General features: G+C 46.1%; 2 protein-coding genes across 16 annotated transcripts in view; one reads left to right on the top strand and one right to left on the bottom strand.

Annotated features, from left to right (window-relative positions):
• Window positions 1-16,906, bottom strand: part of NAA38 (N-alpha-acetyltransferase 38, NatC auxiliary subunit) — a 30,401-nt gene extending 13,495 nt beyond the window's left edge. Inside the window, exons 1-2 of the transcript XR_004430841.1 lie at window positions 16,493-16,906; window positions 14,580-14,680 (exon numbers count right to left, since the gene is read on the bottom strand). The gene's annotated coding sequence lies outside the window, so the exon portion shown is untranslated. The remainder of the gene's footprint in view (window positions 1-14,579; window positions 14,681-16,492) is intronic.
• CHD3 (chromodomain helicase DNA binding protein 3) overlaps window positions 16,109-20,232 on the top strand; it is a 28,077-nt gene continuing 23,953 nt past the window's right edge. For 9 of the 15 annotated variants that reach the window (XM_033184677.1, XM_033184664.1, XM_033184662.1 and 6 more), the window contains exon 1: window positions 16,112-16,412. In XM_033184677.1, coding sequence (XP_033040568.1) covers window positions 16,139-16,412 — 274 coding nt within the window. In that variant the 5' untranslated portion in view covers window positions 16,112-16,138. Of the gene's footprint in view, window positions 16,413-19,098; window positions 19,188-20,232 lie in introns of those variants that run through there. The other 6 variants (XM_033184675.1, XM_033184676.1, XM_033184674.1 and 3 more) reach the window with 4 other exon arrangements.

Genomic DNA, 20,232 nt, shown 5'->3' with positions numbered 1-20,232 from the left:
GGGTGACAGAGCAAGACTCTGTCTCAAAAATAAAATAAAATAAAATAAATTTTAAAAAGCAGATCTAGGCCGGGCGCGGTGGCTCAAGCCTGTAATCCCAGCACTTTGGGAGGCCGAGATGGGCGGATCACGAGGTCAGGAGATCGAGACCATCCTGGCTAACACGGTGAAACCCCGTCTCTACTAAAAAATACAAAAAACTAGCCGGGCGAGGTGGCGGGCGCCTGTAGTCCCAGCTACTCGGGAGGCTGAGGCAGGAGAATGGCGTAAACCCGGGAGGCGGAGCTTGCAGTGAGCTGAGATCCGGCCACTGTACTCCAGCCTGGGCGACAGAGCGAGACTCCGTCTCAAAAAAAAAAACAAAAAACAAAACAAAACAAAAAAGATTTAAAAAACTTGCAGAAGGCAAAGACAACAATTACAACAATTTTGGGCTTACATCTTCCTCCTTCTCATTAAGATGATATCCCCTTATTCAGTGAGAGCAAGGAAAAGGATTTAGCTAAAAGGCAGCAATAGAAGGAAGAGCAGACCAGATAAAATCTTTTAATCAATTAAAAAACAAACAAAAAATCTTTTAATTGAAAAGATATATTGCAGTATTTGTGTTATTAGGTACTGGAGGTACAGAGAACTATTCCATAGCTCAGAAGTTGAGTTACTTCTATTTTTAAATTTATTTATTTTGGCCAGGCACAGTGGCTCATGCCTGTAATGCTAGCACTCTGGGTGGCCGAGTTGGGCAGATCACCTGAGGTCAGGAGTTCAAGACCACCCTAGCCAACATGGTGAAACCCCGTCTCTACTAAAAAAAATACACAAAAATTAGACTGGTGCAGTGGTGCATGCCTGTTAATCCCAGCTACTTGGGAGGCTGAGGCAGGAGAATTGCTTGAACCTGGGAGGTGGAGGTTTTGGGGAGCCAAGATGATGTCACTACATTCCAGCTTGGGGGCGACAGAGCAAGACTCCATCTCAAAAAAAAAAAAAAAATTGTAGAAACGGTGTCTCACTATGTTGCTCAGGCTGATCTTGAACTCCTGGGCTCAAGTGATCCACCCACCCCAGCTTCCCAAAGTGTGGAGATTACAGGTGTGAACCACCCTACCCAGCCAGAAATTATTTCTAAAAAGATGTCACACCATCATATTGCGCTAAGCACATCTAGAAACAAATTCATTATGCCCTCCTAAAGCCAGCTTCTTATTCTTGAGCCATCACACCATCCAGTTTTCTTTTTTCAGGTCTACTATGGTCCACAAGTTTAGGTATAAATGCCCACCTCTCAATAGCTCTGACCTTGAGCAAGATATTTCACCTCCCTTTGTCTGTTTTCTCATCTGTAAAATGGGTATTAGGATAGTTTCTACTTTATAAGGTTATTGAAAGGAGTGAGTTAGTACATATTAAGTACATCTTAGATAGTTCCTGGACACAGAGTAAAACTCAATAAAAGTCAGCAATCATCATCCTATTGTTCATCTTTTGTACATATACTTTACTACTTTTGTTTTTTTCTATTGGTCTTTTTCTTATTGTTGATTTCTGTGACATCTTTATTTCATCAAGAATACAAACACTAGCTCGCTATCTTCCTTTCTATTCCCTTACTCCTGCTATTTTACAATATTGGAGTAATCCTGGAGCCAGTACCCCACCCTGGTAGCTTCTTGATCACAGAAGAAACAGGAAGTAGATCTCTGGTGGGCCAGTTCTAAAACGTTTTTTTTCTTTTCTTCTTCTTTTTTTTTTTCTTTGAGGTGGAGTCACTCTGTCACGCAGGCTCGAGTGCAGTGGCGCAATCTTGGCTCAATGAGATCTCCGCTTCCCGAGTTCAAGAGATTCTTCTGCCTCAGCTTTCTGAGTAGCTGGGATTACAGGCATGCACCATGATGCCTGGCTATTTTTTGTATTTTTAGTAGTGATGGGGTTTCATCATGTTGGCCAGGCTGGTCTTGAACTCCTGACTTCAAGTGATCCACCCATCTCAGCTTCCCAAAGTGTTGGGATGACAGGCGTGAGCCACCAAGCCTGTCCTTACAATGTTCTTGTCACTCTGGAAACCCAGTCTGTAGTTCTTCTTTGGCCCTTCCAAAGCCCTAGTTTCCTGGATAAAGTATCTTTCTGAGCTACAGTAGTTTCTGTTATGTCTGAGCTCTATTAGAGCACACAGTATTTACTGAATAAAATTATCTGTCATAAATGGCACAAATATTTTCCTAGCTAGTCTTTTAACTTTATGATGTTTCCTTACATAGTAAAATTTAGCTTCACTGAGTTAAATGTATCCACGTTTTCCTTTATGGTTGACGCTTGTAGTATGCTGAAGCCTTTTTCATCCACAAGATCAGGAAAATATTCTTCCACACTTTTTCTACCTCATTCTAGTTCTCTAAAAAATTTTTTGGTCTTGCTGAATTGAGCAGAATTACATTTTTGTTTTGTTTTGTTTTTTTGAGATGGAGTCTTGCTCTGTTGCCCAGGCTGGAGTGCAGTGGCACAATCTCGGCTCACTGCAACCTCCGCGTTCAAGTGATTCTCCTGCCTCAGCCTCCTGAGTAGCTTGGATTGCAGGTGCCCGCCACCACGCCCGGCTAATTTTTGTATTTTTAATAGAGACGGGGTTTCACCATGTTGGTTAGGCTGGTCTTGAACTCCTGACCTTGTGATCAGCCCACCTCGGCCTCCCAAAGTGCTGGGATTACAGGCCTGAGCCACTGTGCCTGGCCAATTTTTGTTTTTAATGTCACTATTTAATCCATCTGAAAACTAGTTTAGTAAATGGTAAGGATCCACCTTTTATATTTTCACAAAGTTTTCCATTTATCGATTATGCATCATTATTTATCAATAATCCTTTGCCCCACTGATTTAAAGTATCACCTTTGCCATATATTAAACACTTGAAGCAGTCAACAGATATTTATTTACAGGGTGCCTAATGTGCACCTGGTGCTAGACTGATACGACAGTGGAGAAGGGTGACAGGGCCCCTCCTCTCTGGAGCCTAATGAGAAAGATAAAGGATAATATGGTAGCACATAGGAGGGGCGCCTAGTATAAGCTTGGAGAGTCAGTGGAGTTTACTGCATGCCTGCTTACTGTGTGTCAGACACAGTACTAAAGACCTTAAAAGTATAATTCCATTGACTTGGTAATATTAGGGCTTCACAAAAAGACTTATATATTGCCATTTTAGTTGAAGAAGCAAACTCTGAGAAGTGGAAGCAGCATATGAACCCAGACCTGTCTCCCAAGCCCACGTTCTTAAGTACCATGGCTGACCACTAATCCATACAGCACTGCCTCTTTGAAGGGGGACTGACGAGGAGGAGCCAGAGAGGCAAAGGAAAAACCAGGAATGCAAAACTACAGAAGTCAAGCAAATTATTTTTCAAAAAGCGGGTGGTCAAGTGAAGAACTAAGAACATCCTCTGATTTTTAGCAACCAGGAGGTTGTTGGTAATTTGGTGAAAGCAGCTGTAGTGGGGGCAGAGGGCTGGAAAACGAGTAGGCAAGTAGACACTGAGGGCAGTTAATTCTTTCAAGAGGCTTGGCTGTGAATGGACACAGTGCGGTAAGGTGGCAGCTAAAGGGGTCCAGAGTATTTCTTTCAAAGATAAGGAGATTTGAGCACATTTTAATGTGGTTGGGAAAGAGCAAGTGGGAAATAAAGGACTGAGTTAGAGGATCACTGGTAACCACTGTCCCTGAGAAGGTGGCATGGGTGAGACCAAGAGCCCAAGTATAGGGATTAGCTTCAGACAGGACACGAGGAAAGGATAAAAGGACAAATATGGATCTAGTTAAACATGTAGTCGAGTGTTGGAATTTCTTTTTTTTTTTTTTTTTTTCCGAGACGGAGTCTTGCTCTGTCGCCCAGGCTGGAGTGTAGTGGCCGGATCTCAGCTCACTGCAAGCTCCGCCTCCCGAGTTTACGCCATTCTCCTGCCTCAGCCTCCCGAGTAGCTGGGACTACAGGCGCCCGCCACCTCACCCGGCTAGTTTTTTTGTATTTTTTTTTTTGGTAGAGACGGGGTTTCACCGTGTTAGCCAGGATGGTCTCGATCTCCTGACCTCGTGATCCGCCCGTCTCGGCCTCCCAAAGTGCTGGGATTACAGGCTTGAGCCACCGCGCACAGCGAGTGTTGGAATTTCAAGGGAGTTTTCATATGATAATCCAGCTCCTGGAAGTAGATAAGATTTTCTATCTATTATGATATTAAAATGAACATTATGTATCCTGTTCTTTAAAATGAACTAGTATAAGGAGAAGGTTTTGAGGAAGTCACTGTGGAGAGCTAAGCTGACTAGGAAAAAGGATGAGCAGAAACACTGGTCTGAAGGGTCATGATGTTTTCTTCAGCAGCCCTTTGCATCCTGGGTGTAAACAAGCAACCAGAGTGATACAAGGCCAGAGGTTTGCAGGAAGGAAAATAAGAAAAGGGCACCAAGACAGTGGCAGGAGCGTGGTTAAAATGACAGACCATGGAATTTAAGCTGGGTAGGAAAAGAGGTGAAGATGGCATAGCTGATGAGGAGAAAATGAGGAGCTAAGGGACTACAGTGTCTCATGGTGGGTCCAGGAGTAGAGGAGAAGTAAATGAGGGGCTGGAAGGATAGAAAGTTGTGGCCCAAGTTGGGGGTTTGAACTTAATATTTCAAAAGGAAGTCCAGAGATGGGGTCAGAAGTGGGATGGCCAGACAGGTCTCTGGAAATAAGGGGATCAAGGGACCAAAAAGTCTGGGTGATGAATAGATCATTCATGTCGATCCTAAGGTCACCGAAGATGATGGCAGGACTAAGTCAGGTGTCAGTCTTCAATGAAGGAAATGTCAGGAGGTAAGTAGAAAACAGTGAGGAAGAGAAGGTAAGGAGCACACAGCAAGACTGCTGCAGCCTTAAAGAAATAGGGGCTTCTTACACAAGATGAGGGAATCTGGAGGCAACAGTAGAGATACAGAATTAGCCAGGCGCAGTGGCTCACGTCTGTAATCCCAACACTTTGGGAGGCCAAGGTGGGTGGATCACTTGAGGTCAGAAGTTCGAGACCAGCCTGGCCAACATGGTGAAACCCCATCTCTACTAAAAATACAAAAATTAGCTGGCTGTGGTGGCAGGCACCTGTAATCCTAGCTACCTAGCAGGCTGAGGCAGGAGAATCACTTGAACTGGGAGGTGGAGGTTGGTGAACCAAGATTGTGCTACTGCATTCCAGCCTGGGCAATAAGAGCAAAACTCCGTCTCAAAAAAAAACAAAAACAAAAATTAAAATTAAAAAAGGGTGGGTGTGGTGGTTCACACCTGTAATCCCAACACTTCGGAAGGCCACTGATGGGAGGATCGCCTGGGGCCAAGAGTTTAAGACCAGTCTGAACAACACAGCGAGATTCCATCTCTATAAAAAAATTTAAAACTATCCAGTTGTGGTAGTGTGTGCCTGTAGTCCAGCTACTGGTGAGGCTGAGGCAGGAGGAAAGCTTGAGCCTAGGAGGTGGAGGCTGCAGTGAGCTATGATCACACCACTGCACTCCAGCCTGGGTGACAGAGCAAGACCCTGTCACTAAAATGAAACAAAACAAAAAACCCTCTGTAAGCAATATTTTAATGGTTTCTCACAATCTTTCACTGATATCTAACTTCCTCACTAAAACTGGCTTTAAAGGTGACCAAATGACAAGTACAATACTTTTCTTGGTTTGTACTGTTTTTTTAGAGACAAGGTCTCACTGTGTTGCCCAGGCTGCAGTGCAGTGGTATAATCATAGCCCACTGCAGGCTCCAGCTCCTGGGCTGAGCTCTCCTCCTGCCTCAGTTTCCTGAGTAGGTAGGACTACAGGCACGAGCCACCATGCCTGGCTAATTTTTAAACTTTTTTTGTAGAGATAGTCTTGCTATGTTGCTCAGGCTGGTCTTAAACTCCTGGCCTCAAGTGATCCTCCTCTCTTGGCCTCCCAGAGGGCACTGGGATTACAGGTGTGAGTCACTGTATTGGCTGGTTTGTATTAAAAAAAATTCAGATAGAATTCATATACCTTATTCACCATTTTAAAGTGAATTCAGGGGTTTTTAGTATATTCACAAAGCTGTGCAAACTATCACCATTATCCAGAATTCCAGACATTTCCATCACCCCAAAAAGAAACCCATATCCATTAGCAGTCCCTCCCATTCTTCCCGCCCCTGAAACCTGCGCAACCACTGATCTTCTAGTTGCCTATTCTGGACATTTCATATAAATGGCATCAAATAATATGTGGCCTTTTATGTCTAACTTCTCTTACTTAGCATAATGTTTTCAAAGTTTATCCATCTTGTAGCATGTATCAGTACTCCATTCCTTTTTATGGCTGAATAATATTCCACTGCATGGATACACTGTATTTATCCGTTCGTCAGTTGCTAGATATTTTTGTTTACACTTTTTGGCTATTATGAATAATGGTTCTATGAAGATTCATGTACAACTTTATGTGTGGACATATGATTCAATTATCTTGGGTGTACACTTAGTATTGAAACTGCTAGGTCATATGGTAGCTCTGTATTTACCTTTTTGAGGAACTGTCAGTTTGTACTCTTCTTGATCCCCATGAAGCATCTAGTATCAATGATCGCACCTTCCTTCTGAAGCTGTCTTCTTACTCTACCATATCAACACTACCTGGTATACTTACCACTTGAACAACTTGTTTTTCTTTGGCTTCTCCTCTCCCCACTTCATCCTTTGAAGTTCCCCCAAGGTTCTGACCTCTACTCTTCACTTGATATACAAAAATTCTTACCCTTTAAAGAGGTACCAACTCCTACTATAACCTATCATGAACTTAACACTCCAGCCATATGAGGTCTACATACTACCTACTAAATTCTTTCTTATCACACCCAAACTGCCTTTTTTCTTCCTCTGTGCTACACAAATCTCAGTTATTTGTGAGCTAACCTCAAATGCAACTACATATGAAAGTTATTTACTTGTTTCCCTGCTCCCAACCAAGAAAGAGCTTTCTTCTCTGAATGCTGATTTTACAGCCCATAACCATCATCACAATCATATATTGCTACTTAGGTTTTCATGTCTGTTTTATGCCTTATCTCAAAAAGTGTCCCTCCTCCCTTCACCTAGTCAATCTCTTGGTCACTAAAAAATTTTCAAATTGCTTTATAAGATGTACAATGAAAAAATAATTAGGCCGGGCACGGTGGCTCAAGCCTGTAATCCCAGCACTTTGGGAGGCCGAGACGGGCGGATCACGAGGTCAGGAGATCGAGACCATCCTGGCTAACACGGTGAAACCTCGTCTCTACTAAAAAACTACAAAAAACTAGCTGGGTGAGGTGGCGGGCGCCTGTAGTCCCAGCTACTCGGGAGGCTGAGGCAGGAGAATGGCCTAAACCCGGGAGGCAGAGCTTGCAGTGAGCTGAGATCCGGCCACTGCACTCCAGCCTGGGTGACAGAGCGAGACTCCGTCTCAAAAAAAAAAAAAAATTTCCCCTTCCCAATGGCAACTACTGTAGTTTTCTGTATATTCTTCCAGGAATATTCTATGAATATTCACATATTTTTTTCTTTCATAAATGTTACCATGTTATATATGCTCTTCTGTACCTTCCCTTTTTCCCTCTCATATTTTAATTATTCTTTAAAGTGGAACCTCACTAATGTTTTAAAAACCCTAACTACATTACATCTACTGATTGTACTTTGCTTACACATTTTCACTTCAAAGAACCAGAGATTCATTAGGAATTATTTCTTTAGAGAAGTCATACTACTTTTTATCCCACTTGGCTCCAGTTGCTAATGTAATCAATGAAGCTACTTAATTTTGTTTACATAAATAATACATACTTTCTCATTGTAAAAATTGTAAAAATCTCATTGTAAAAATTCAGAATTATCCATGAAGTAAACAATCCCCCTTGATTATTTTTTCCTGAAAGTAACCAATGTTACCAGTTTAGTATGTATACTTCCAGCATATTTAAAGGCATTTAAATCCAAATAAACATATCAGTAAAAATATTATTGTTTTAATTTTTTTTTTTTTTTTTTTTTGAGACGGAGTCTCGCTCTGTCGCCCAGGCTGGAGTGCAGTGGCCGGATCTCAGCTCACTGCAAGCTCCGCCCCTGGGTTCACGCCATTCTCCTGCCTCAGCCTCCCGAGTAGCTGGGACTACAGGCGCCCGCCACCTCGCCCGGCTAGTTTTTTGTATTTTGTAGTAGAGACGGGGTTTCACCGTATTAGCCACGATGGTCTCGATCTCCTGACCTCATGATCCACCCGTCTCGGCCTCCCAAAGTGCTGGGATTACAGGCTTGAGCCACCGCGCCCGGCCTGTTTTAATTTCTTTAAACATAAACTAAATGATGTCATAACATATATATTGTTTTACAATTTGCTTGTTTCCATTCAACAATATATTAACCATGTCTCTACATATAGAATTAATTCATTTTTCTTTTTCTTTTCTTTTTAATGTCCTGTGACACAGCCCCAGGAAATCCTGACAACTGTGCCCCAGTAACTCCTTTTTCTTAATTGCTGTGTAGTTTGTTTAGCTATTCCTCACTATTGGAGATTTAGGGTGTTTCCAGTTTTTTGCTGTTACAAACAATGTTGTAATGAACAGCTCTGTAATGTCACCCTATGCACAAGTATGGTGACTGTTTCTCTATAATAAATGGTAAGAAGTGGAACTCTGTGTCAGAAAACACTAAGTTTATAAGTATAATAGACACTATTAAATTGGCCTTGCTAGTTCTGCGGTATAGTTGGTATAGTTAATAACAGTAATATATGTGACCATCAGTTTCACATATTAGTGTCCTTTAAAACTCTAGGACATCTCATTGACTTAGAACTCATGTAGTATATAGTAGAAGAACACTAGATTGGAAACTGAAAGATAAAAGTTCAAGCCCGGGTTCTGTCTCTAACTACTAACTTGATCTTAGGTAATCCTTTCAATATCTAGGCCCCAGTTTCTATACCTATAAAATTAGATTAAAGTGATATTTTCTAAAATATGTACCTATATTAGTAGCATGCAAGATGCTTTTACTTTTATTTTTATTTTAATAATTATTGCATTTTAAATTAGGAAGAAAAACATAATGACAGTATCAAATGAAAGATTTATGGATATTATTTCTAGCAATAGAAAATTTACCTTTTTTTTTTGAGAGGGAGTCTCACTCTTTTGCCCAGGGTGGAGTACAGTGGCGCGATCTGGGCTCACTGCAAGCTCCGCCTCCCAGGTGCACGCCATTCTCCTGCCTCACCCTCCTGAGTAGCTGGGATTACAGGTACCCGCCACCACACCCGGCTAATTTTTTTTTGTACTTTTTAGTTGAGACGGGTTTCACCGTGTTAGCCAGGATAGTCTCGATTTCCTGACCTCGTGATCCGCCCGCTTTGGCTTCCCAAAGTGCTGGGATTACAGGCGTGAGCCACTGCGCCCGGCCAAAATTTAGCTTTTAAAGATCATTCATTTAAGTTAAAGAAAAGTGAGTGATTTAAAGAAAAATAGTATGCATATAATAGTATAGCTGATATATTAATATGGCAAATCATGATTGCGATATATGAAGGACTGAAGTTTCCTCCTTGATGAAATCAAGAACAGGTTAGATTAAAGCAGTAGATCCTAGACTTTTAGATTTTAATGATCAATAAAATGTAAAAAAAAAAAGAAGTTAGTAATCAACATGGGGTTGCTGACTTTTCATTGTGCTGACTAAGGACATTAAGAACAACAAAGCTCATAATCCCAGCACTGCGGGAGGCCGAGGCAGGTGTATCACTTGAGATCAGGAGCTCAAGACCAGCCTGGCCAACATGGTAAAACCCTGCCTCTGCTAAAATTCCAAAAAATTAGCTGGGCATGGTGGCAGGTGCCTTTAATCCCAGCTATTTGGGAGGCTGAGGCAGGAGAATGGCTGGAACCCAGGAGGCGCAGGTTGCAGTGAGCCGAGATTGTGCCATTGCACTCCAGTCTGGGCAACAAGGGCGAAACTACGTCTCATAAAAAGATATTTAAAATTATTTAAAGTGTTTTGTAATTATAAAAGAAGTACATGTTGAAAATTTTCAGATTGTACAGTCAGTATAGAGTCATTTCCTTATTCTTTTTCTCCCCCCCGACTAAAATCTACTCACATTCTGCCATACAGATCTATCTCAGCTTTAGAAAGGAAGTTTTTAACATTATAAATATGAATATGTATATATATTTAATAATATGTAACATTATAACTTGTAACATAAATATAAGCATATATACATATATTTATTTTATATAAATATACTATATACTATATTTATTCTATATAAAAATATATATCAGAAATATATCCTCTCAGAATAAAGGACAGACTTCTCCAGGAAGGACATGTGGCAACCTTTCTTAGCCATTTGAGAACCACTGATTTACAAGACCTTCCATCTCTAAAATACTATGATTAGGTCTAGACTATCCTGAGTATTTACATGCCTTTCCTTATTATCACTAACCTATATATTTCAAAAGACAATTAGGAATCTCTTTAACATCTCCTTGGGTAGAAAATCATAGATTGCAAGTGTTTTTTTCAGTCTTTTCATCTTCTTGTTGTATGAGTGCCTGTCTGTGCTCTATTACGGATTACCACTGGCTCCCTACATTAGAGTTTTAACCTGGGGTCCAAGACTTCAGGGTATTTGTAACACCATGAAAATATATGTGACATTTTGTGTGTGTGTGTGTGTGTGTGTGTGTTTTTCTTCCCTGGGGAAAGTTTCTAACTCTCTCCAATCCTAAAAGGTTAGAAACTAGTGCTTTAGATATGTTTCTTGCTTTTGCGTTAAATAAATAATCCTATTCTTGGCTTGAGAGTCCCTTAAAAATTTTTGTTCATTTGCATTTCACAGCTGAATATTTGAGTTCTTTGTTCTCACCTTAATAGTCTTCTCATTAAAACCAAAAAATATTCTCCTCTAGCAATTAATCATAAGGAATTTAAATTTTTTATTTAATGTTTATTTTTTGACGTACCGAAAGACAGAAAAAGGCAGAGACTGATGCCCCACAATGAAAGTGACAGGCAGGGACACAAGCAGCTAGAGACAGTGAGACACACAGGCACAGATAAAAGGCTTAAGGACAGAGAGACTAGACAGGCAAAAGAAATGTAGAGAAACCTGGAAACACAGGAGAGACGCAAGAACTGAGCAGACAGAGATGAGGGATGGCAGAAAAATAGGCTGGCAGGGAGGGAATGGAGACTGACAGAGAAAGCAGTCAAAATCACCAAAAGGGATGCAGACAGGCAAACAGAGAAAGAGAGAGAGAAGGAAAGACAGATAAAGGAAGAAAAAATAAGGTAAGAAGGAACACAAAGTGATAATGGTGTTTTATACAACATAGTGCTTTATAATTTATAAAGTGCTATCACATACATTATTGCAGGCAGACAGGGAGAATCCAGCAGACAGATGGGGTGATGGAAGGATATAGGCCAATCAGACAGAAGAGAGGGGAGAGGGCCAATCAGAAAAAGAGGCTAGAATAGAGACCAAGACAGACAGATAAGAAGAAAGAACCAAGAAAAGAGAAGTAAGAGAGGGAAAGCGGGAAAGAGTGGAGAGACACAAAGATAGAGGCTGAAACAGTTAAACTCAGAAAAACAGGCAGTAAAAAAGCAGAAATGAAAGAACAGTGCATTGTGTGTACAAGTTTTATTATCATCTTTTTCAAAGAGACCTGGTTAGAGGCTGTGTCTTTGTCTCCTTCAAAGAGTTATAAAATGTCTCTAAGGTGGCATGTGAGTGGAGCCAGAAGGCTGGATGAAAAAGGAAAAAAGTTTTAATCAGGAGAAAGATTTTTAGACTAGGAGGAAGACAAACTTCTTAGGCCTAGGTCAACAACCTAAAGGATCCTAGATTCACATGACCTTACATAATTCATACAGACTAAGTGAGAAAAGCAGGGCAGTCCTCTCTCTACTTTGTGTGCATGTAAGCTCAGCTTACCGTTACTTATTAACTGTGCCTATACGTATACAATACTTTTTAGTACTACTGGTGCTTTCATGCCTTCTCTAATACATATTTCGGTGATGAAGGGACCAACAAAGCTGTCTTGCTGTCATCAGACCACTTACCATGCAGAGCAGACTACATTTGGAGAGTAAAGCCTTCCTGAGCACTCCTCAGGTACTAGTAGTGAACGCATGCAACCAGCAACTAGTCAATCCAAAAGACAAGTGTTTTGGGTAGCACTTGGCAGAATCCAAAAGACCAGAGATGGCAAGCCCAGCCAAGTTAGTTAGGAGTACTGACAGACTGACAGAGGAAGGAGCATCCAGAAAAACTGGAAGAAAAGTAGGGAGGAGTACAGCAAAACACAAGCAAAAGCAAGCAAGCAAAAAGACTTGTGTATGTGTAGACTCTTCTCTGGAGCAGTATCCAGGAAATGTCAAACAGTGGCTGCTTCTGGGGAGAGGAACTCGGAGACTATGGGAGAAGGATGGGAGAGAGGCTTACTTTTCACAGTACACTTTCTGTACTTTTAAAATGTTGTACCGTAAGTATGTACTACCTATTTAGAAGTTAACTGGGAAAAAAGAAACAAAAGAAGAGAGAAAAGCAAGAAGAGATGTGGACAGTAAGAGCCTGCTAAGCAGACAGCAAAAAGGCAGGAAGGCAGTGAGAGACTGGGAAAATGGCAAAAAGACTGAGGCAGGCAGACTGTCTGAGGAACCAGAAAGACAGAAAAAGAGATAACTGAAATAAAGGCAAACATGAGAGAAGGCAGGGTAGGGGATGTGGCAAGAAGTTAGATAAGACTTTGAGGCAAAGGAGTTACTGAGAGGTTTAGGGGAGAGAGACTATCCTCATTGACGGATGTTGGCAGAAAAGAAGCAAAGGAAGAAAATGCTAGTAAGTACGAAGACTAAAGAGAAAAGCCTGAAATGGTGGGATAGCAGCAAATAGGGCAGACAGGCAAGAGAGATCTAAAGGGAGGCAAGGGAAAAGGAGGAACTTAACAGGCACAAATAAGAGAAGGAACAAGCAGAAGGGCAAGAGAAGAGGCAAACCAAGATGGGGAGCCGTGGCAGGGCCTGGAAGGTAGACAAACCGAGAGATGCAGGCTAAAAAAGTGATAGAGACAGGCAGGCGGGGAGACAGATGGCTAGAGAGAGAGTGGTGGGCAAACAGCCAGAGAAGCAGACAGACAACCAGAGAGGAAAAAGAGGCTGCCAGCCAGTCAGGGAGGAGCAGACAGGCAGGCAGGCAGAACCATAACAGGAGCAAGCAGGTAAAGAGGCAGAAACAAGGAGAGAAGAAGAAAAATCAAGAGGTCAGTAAAAGAGAGAGAGAGAGAGAGAAAGAAAGAACAGGGAAGAGATGCAGACAGGCAAAAGGGAGGATGGACAAGGAGAGGGAGAATAAGGCAAATTAGCAAATCCACATGCAAAGCACACTCGAGAGAGAGAATGACAAATGTTTGTATAGGGATGCACACAGCCACCTTGAGCCACCCGCACCTGCAGATCATGGCACATGTGGCAGGCAGAGGCTCTCAGTATAGAGAGAGGGCACAGAGGCAGAGAGGCTGCAGCGCACATGATGCGCAGCGTGGCCCACATTCACGTGGAGACGCTCTTCCCATACACAGTACGATCCACAGACACACACAGAAGGGGCCAGAAAGAGGGGGAGTCAGGCACACATGAGGAAGAGCCACACACAGTCAGAGACTGGAAGACAGAAGCAAGCAGAAAGAAGACACAGACGGAAAGTCACTTAGAGGTGACAGAGCCTGAGGGTCCGAGAGATGAGAAGGATAGTCTCAGTTAAAAACAAAGACATAAATAGAGATAAGCCCACATATAGAAAGAGGGAGATAACCAGATGAACTAGTAAAGAGGGACAGAGAAAGAAGACAGGAGAGCAAAATCGACTGGAAAACTAGAAGAGGAGGAAGAGTTAGACTTAGTACAGAAATGATGTGGGAACCGAAGCAAGAGAATTCCAAAGGCCAGGTTGAAAAAAAGAGATGGAAACCAACACCCAATAAAGTGCATTAGTGTGGGGAGTGGAACATTAATAAAGAACATTTTAGCTTCATAAACAAAAATGTGCGTCATCTTCCCAGTCACTAATACTTTCTGGTTGCTGCCCACCTACCCCTCCCTCTCAGGGTGCTCTTGAGCACCGCAGAAGATGGGTGGCCAGCAGTTACACTGGAGAGGTAGAGGAATAGCCCAGAGAGAAATGATTCCACAGGCATGGAATGGGAAGCAAGGGAAGGGGCAAAGGGAGATCAAAGGAATGAGAGGAAGCTAGAGTAAGAAAGGGTCAACAACAATGTGAGAGGGTACAACTGAGCTATTTGCCCTCCTTCCTTTGCTCCATTTGGCAAGGATCATTTTCTGTCTAGACCTCTCTGAGCAAATCTCTGTATGAGAAAGCTACTTTGGGACTCCTTTCCAACTGTCCAATTCCTGGTACCACTTTACCATAAACACTGGGGTACGGTTGGAAATCACAGGTCAGAAAGTTAGATGAAAACGCCTGGGTATAACCCCTACCTCTGCTTTTTCTCAGTTCCAGCTCCTTTCTCTTTCACGGTACCTCAGTTGCTTCTACTTTATCGGATAGTGTTGGAGATCATGGAGGGAAGGCAAATATACTGAAACGGAAGAAAAAAGAACATAATTTCATGATCTTCAGATTTGACTCTTTCCTCTTTATCCTAAAAATTTGTTCTATTTACCCCCAAATTAATCTCTCAAGTCAGTTGAATTTTACATTCTAGCAATTGGAGGAGGGGAAGCGAGGGAAAGGGGTAAAAGAGTAAAGATAAAATTTACAACAATTATAAATCACTGAAAAGGCTGGGTAAAGGGGAGAATCAAACATGGACTCCTTTGAAAAAAACTCAATCATCGTATCTATTCATATCTCTCCCCCAAAAGTCACCAGGATTTCTATCACTTTTTTTAAAGAAAGAAGAAAAAAATCCAGTCCCGCTTCTCATTTAAAAGATATGTACACAATTAAATGCGTTGTGACTTCAATGAGGTATGTAGAAACAGAGTTATATATAAACATATATTTCATCTTTTTCCTTTTCAATGCCTGAAGGGGAAAAAAACCTTCACATCAAACCACTCCCTTCTGAAGTATTCAAAAAAAAAAGCTTTTCTTTAGAGAAGGGAGGTGGGGAGGAAGAGACTAGTAAAGAAAATAAAAAAAATTAAATCTAGTTGGACTAGTATCTAACTAGTTAACCTTTAACAATTTATGCTGATGTCAGACTGAGCATGAGTACTGATTAATGCCCCCCCTCAAATATTTTTTATAAGGGGGGAGTTAGTCACAGCAGCCATTTTTGTTTTATGCAGAAATCCTTCATGCCCCCCCAACACACACACACACACACACACACACACACACACACACTCTTCAGTACACAAGGAAAATATCTCTATTAATCTGTGCACTAATCAGTTATGAAAAAGGAGAAATTTGTGGGTTTCTGGGTAGAGGCTTGGAGATGGGGGTGTAACAGGGAGGAGAATGGGGGGGTGAAAAATGAAATATTAAGCCAGCCATTTTGTTTGAAAAGGGGATTTTCCCCCCTCTCCCTTTCTTTATGGAGGGGGTGGCGGTGCTGGAGGGGGGGTTGTTTTAAAAATAATTTCAAGGCGGCCATCTTAGTGCCTCAGCTCTGAGAAATATTTCTGAGCGCCCCCCTCAGAATTTAAATATATTTAAAGCAACGGAGAGGGGGGCAGAGAGAAGTCGAAAACTTTTATATATATACATATATATATATATTTTAAATCCCCCTTTCTTGTTCTCTTGGGAGGAAAGAGAGAAGGAAAAAAAGTCTTTCCTCAATTTTTTCCAAGACAATTTTTGGGGGTGGTTTGGCCCCCCTCCTCAGACGGCGGCCCCGAGGGTGGGGGTTTCGGAGGGGGGTGGCCCAGGGGTTTGGGGGGCTGGGGGAGGCGGTGAGGAGGAGGAGGACGCCGCCGCCGAGGAGGAGGAGGAGGAGGAGGAGGAGGAGGAGGTGGTGGTGGTAGCGGTGGGGGAGGCGGGCGGGCGGTGGGTGGGGGGGTGGTGGGGGGGCCAGAGCCACAGGATGGCTTCCCCTCTGAGGGACGAGGAGGAGGAGGAGGAGGAGATGGTGGTGTCGGAGGAGGAAGAAGAGGAGGAAGAAGAGGGCGACGAGGAGGAGGAGGAGGTGGAGGCGGCCGACGAGGACGATGAGGAGGACGACGACGAGGGAGTACTCGGGCGCGGGCCGGCCCACGACCGGGGCCGCGACCGCCACAGCCCCCCCGGCTGCCACCTCTTCCCGCCGCCGCCGCCGCCGCCGCCACCGCTGCCCCCGCCGCCGCCGCCCCCGCCGCCAGGTAAGCGGCCGCCCCGACTCCCCCCCAAGCCCGAGTGGGAGCCGCGGGCGCGCGAAGCCGGGCGGGGGCGAGGCACCCACCGCGCGGCCGAGCCGAGGCGAATCCGGAGCGCGAATCCGGGGCTCGGGCCCGTGGCCCCGCGGCGGTCCGGGCGGTCGGGGCGGGCGGTGGCGGCTGCGACCGCGGGGCCAGGCCTCCTCCCCTCCCCCGCCGCACCCCTCCCCCGCCGCCGCCACCGCCACCGCCACCGCCGCTGCCGCCGCCACCCCGGCTGGAGAGCGCTGGGCGCGAGCTGCGCGCGCGGACCGGGCCACTCGGTCGCGGCTTTCGGGGGAGGAGGAGGAGGAGGTGGGTTTTTTTTTACCCTCGGCGGGGAGGGGGTAGGCAGGAAACGGCCAAGGCGAAGCCAGGGCCCCCTCCCTGGCCGAGCGAGGGACCGCGGAGACCCTGGCGGCCGGACGGCGGCGTGGGGGAGGGGCGCGTGGGGGAGGGGCGGCCGCGCGAGCGCCCCTCGGGCTCGGGCCCCGGTGGGGTTGGACCGAGGGAGAGTGGGGTTTCCCCGCCCGGAGCAGCCGACGGGCCTGCCCCCTCCGCTCAGGACTTGGGCAGGCAGAGTGGGGACGGTGTCCATCGGACCCCCCCTCCACCCGCGAGGACTTAGATGCCCGCCAGCTGAGGGGCGTGCGGTGGCACGCGAGGGAGGGGTCTTGTGAATGTTTGTGGGCTGCTGATGAGTAGGGGCAGGTGGTGGCTACAGTCAACGCAGACCACTTCCTGGAATAAGACTGGAGCTCGTCCCCTCGCTCCCCCAGCCTGTGCAGGGGACAGCAGTCCCTTAGGATTGGGGAGCGAAGAGGAGAGTGTCTGGGGAACCAGATGCCCCCAGCTCCACCCCCTTCATCTCGCCGGGGCTCTGGGCTCTTTTGTGTCAAGTGCAGTGGGGAGGGGATCCCTCTCCTGACCCCGTCAGTCTGGGGTGGCCAAGCTGCCCAGCTGTGACTCTCACGTGGCTGCCATTCACTGTCACTCACTCTCTCGCTGAAACCACCCACTCCCTGAGCACGTTGGGGGGCGTGAACTGCCCACCCAGCTGTTCTGCAGCTTGACCATCACTCAGCACCCGTCCCCCGAGGTGACAAGTCACCCGGCGGCACTCTCTGGGCGGCGCTCTCCAGACCGCTGCGCCGCGTCAGGCGCCCAGCGGTGTCCCCCTCAGACCACCCTCCTAGTGGAGTGATTTCTAGTCTTTGGGATAGGTGAGCATCTGGGTGTCCACACCCCCCAACTGGGGAACAGCAGGGGGTCGTCCGCACCCCCGGGCCTCTGGCTGCCATGCGGCACAAATGCACCAAACTTCAAAACGGCCAACACCGGGCTCTTTGTAAAACTCACATTGATCCGTGTGGCTTCTGTGGCAAACGTTCCTGTCTAGCCGAGACGACCTTTAGGGGAGCGGGGGGGGGGGGGGGGGTGCTTTCTTGTGGGTCGGGGAGGGATGTGCGTCTCCTGGAAACTGGATAAAGTCTCCCCACCCCCCAAGCTTGTCTGAAAAAGGGAAAAGTTTTGAAAAAGTTCTCCCAGAGAGCCCCCTGCCTTGGCAGGAAGGGGAGGAATGAGGAGTTGTGGGGAGAGGGTGCCTTTGGGGTTGCCTCCGGCAGAGGCGCTGAAAAGAGGAAAAGAAAGGCCGCCAGGTCCTGCCAGGGGCTTGGCAGCGCTCACCTATTTGTATTGGGACTTGGAGTCTAGGGTGGGGTTGGGTGGGTCTCGGATCTGGGTACGTGGGGGAGAGAAGCGTGAAAGGATCCGAGGTTGAGATGGGTCTTTGTGTCAACCTGGCCTCCGCTTTCCTTCTTGGCTTTCTGAATAGACCAGAAGAAACGTCAAAGGCTGCTTACATTTTACATCTGAAATGAAAACCCACCTCCCCTCTCCCCCTGGGCAATTTTTATCTCCCTTTCAGCCCTCCAAGTCGAATGAGTGACCCAGATACACCCCCTCAGATGACTTTCGGAGGTAAAACTTCGGGAAAATATTTTTAGGCCACTCATTATTTCTGTCTACTTAAGTGTGGGGAAAATAACCCTCCTCTAAGGCAATGTGTTCAGGCTGCCCTCGCTCTTCCTTGTCTAGAATATGCATTTGTGCACAGGAGAGGTTTCCATTGTTTTCCATTCCGACTGCTTTGATTCTCACCATTTTGTTTTACATTCTTACTCAAGACCAATTTTATCCCTTCCCCCTCTCTCCAGTCTCCTTACATTGTTAAACGTTTAAAATAATAGCAGTCGTGTTGGTGGGGGAAGGGAGCAGGAAGCCAAAAACTCATTTCTTCTCCCTCCCCCTTCTGGCAAGTCGAGAGAAATAATATAACATAATATATAGATGTGATTCCTTGGGGGTGGGGGTGGGGAATGATTGTGGGTGGTGCGGAAAATTCTGGTAGTTTCTTTGCAAAAGGTCTGAAAATACAAACCCACCCCCTGCCTGCAGTACGCATGTGCAGCAGACCTATTATGGTGGTGCGTTGTGGGGGAGGGAGGGGAATTTGAGAAAAAATAAATATATGTGTGAGAGATTGATGGTGAGATTAGAAGAAGAGAGGGGCGGGCAGGAGGCGAGGCTTCGGTCGAGACTCCTCCCGCTTGCTCGGGCGGCCAGGCTCCGCCCTGCGCCCTCCGGCCCCCGCCTCTTTCCTCCCTGCCTCCCTGTGATCCGAGCCGGGGATGTGGGAGAGTCTGGGCTCCTGGCCAGCATTGAGTGGCTGCTGAGACCGAGGTTGGGACTTAGATTTGCTTTATTACCCGTCCTTGCTTTTCCTCGCCATTCTCGCCTTGCCTCTCCCGCCACTGACGTCTGCCCAAGTTCGGGAACCTCCCGCTGGGGTGGGGAGTACAGTGAACGGGCTTGTGCACCACCCCTGGCTGATGGTGGCCGAGGCCGTGTCCCTGATCCGTAGCCAGTTGGCCTGCCCTTGCCACTGCCCCGGCAGCCTCCGTTTCCATGTTCAAGTCAACCGAAGTCCCTGGGGCCTGGGGGAGCCGGCTGCTGGAGCATGGCGCCTTCCTTGCTGACTTCCTATTACAGTCCCCATTCCGTTTCACACCCGGGCTCTCGGCAGCCACCTCCCTGCACACACGCACACAGTCCTAGAGTGTCTTCCTGCACAAGGGGACACAGGATGCTGGAGTTAGCAGGAAAGGTGGCACTGAAGGAAGGAGAGGCTCCGACTCTGAGGCAGTGGAAACGGAGGCCTCTGATGTTAATTGTGGCTAATTTTCCGTTGGCTATTGAGGGAGGGAGAAAGGATTGTGTGTCCTAGAGCTAGGGGCTGGGCCAAGCCCAGGCTTTCCCGTCCTGCGTCGGCTGCCTCTCTCTGTACTAGACAGGTCTGGCTGGTTAGTCTAGTGCTTGGTAGGGGAGGGAGGCGAACTAGAGCCCCAGGGCGGCAAGTCTGTGGGGCATCCTGTCTTCCTTTATGTGGGGTAACTCTCCATTCCCCAAGCCTTCACAGAGTAGTGACACCTTCACAGATAATGGGGTGGGGGGACATCAGGGAAGAGCCTGCCTGGGGCCCTCTGATAGAGACATCTGGGGAGAAAGCCAGGGACCTAGCCCTGCTGAAGCAGGTATAGGCCCTCCTCTGGATTTGTGGGCCTGAGTGTGTGTGGGTGGGTGCGCGCGCGCGCGCGTGCTTTTGAGAAGGCATGTGCTGGGTGTGTCTGTCGGCGCCTATATCTTTGTTTGGGTCTCCCATACTGCCTATAGATGAATGGGTCAGGATATCTGGAACAAAATATGGAGGTGAAGGGTGAGACCGGGA

Source organism: Trachypithecus francoisi, unplaced genomic scaffold (genome assembly GCF_009764315.1).
Source record: "Trachypithecus francoisi isolate TF-2019V2 unplaced genomic scaffold, Tfra_2.0 Lachesis_group20, whole genome shotgun sequence".
NCBI lineage: Eukaryota > Metazoa > Chordata > Mammalia > Primates > Cercopithecidae > Trachypithecus > Trachypithecus francoisi.
This window is presented reverse-complemented; position numbering and strand designations above follow the sequence as displayed.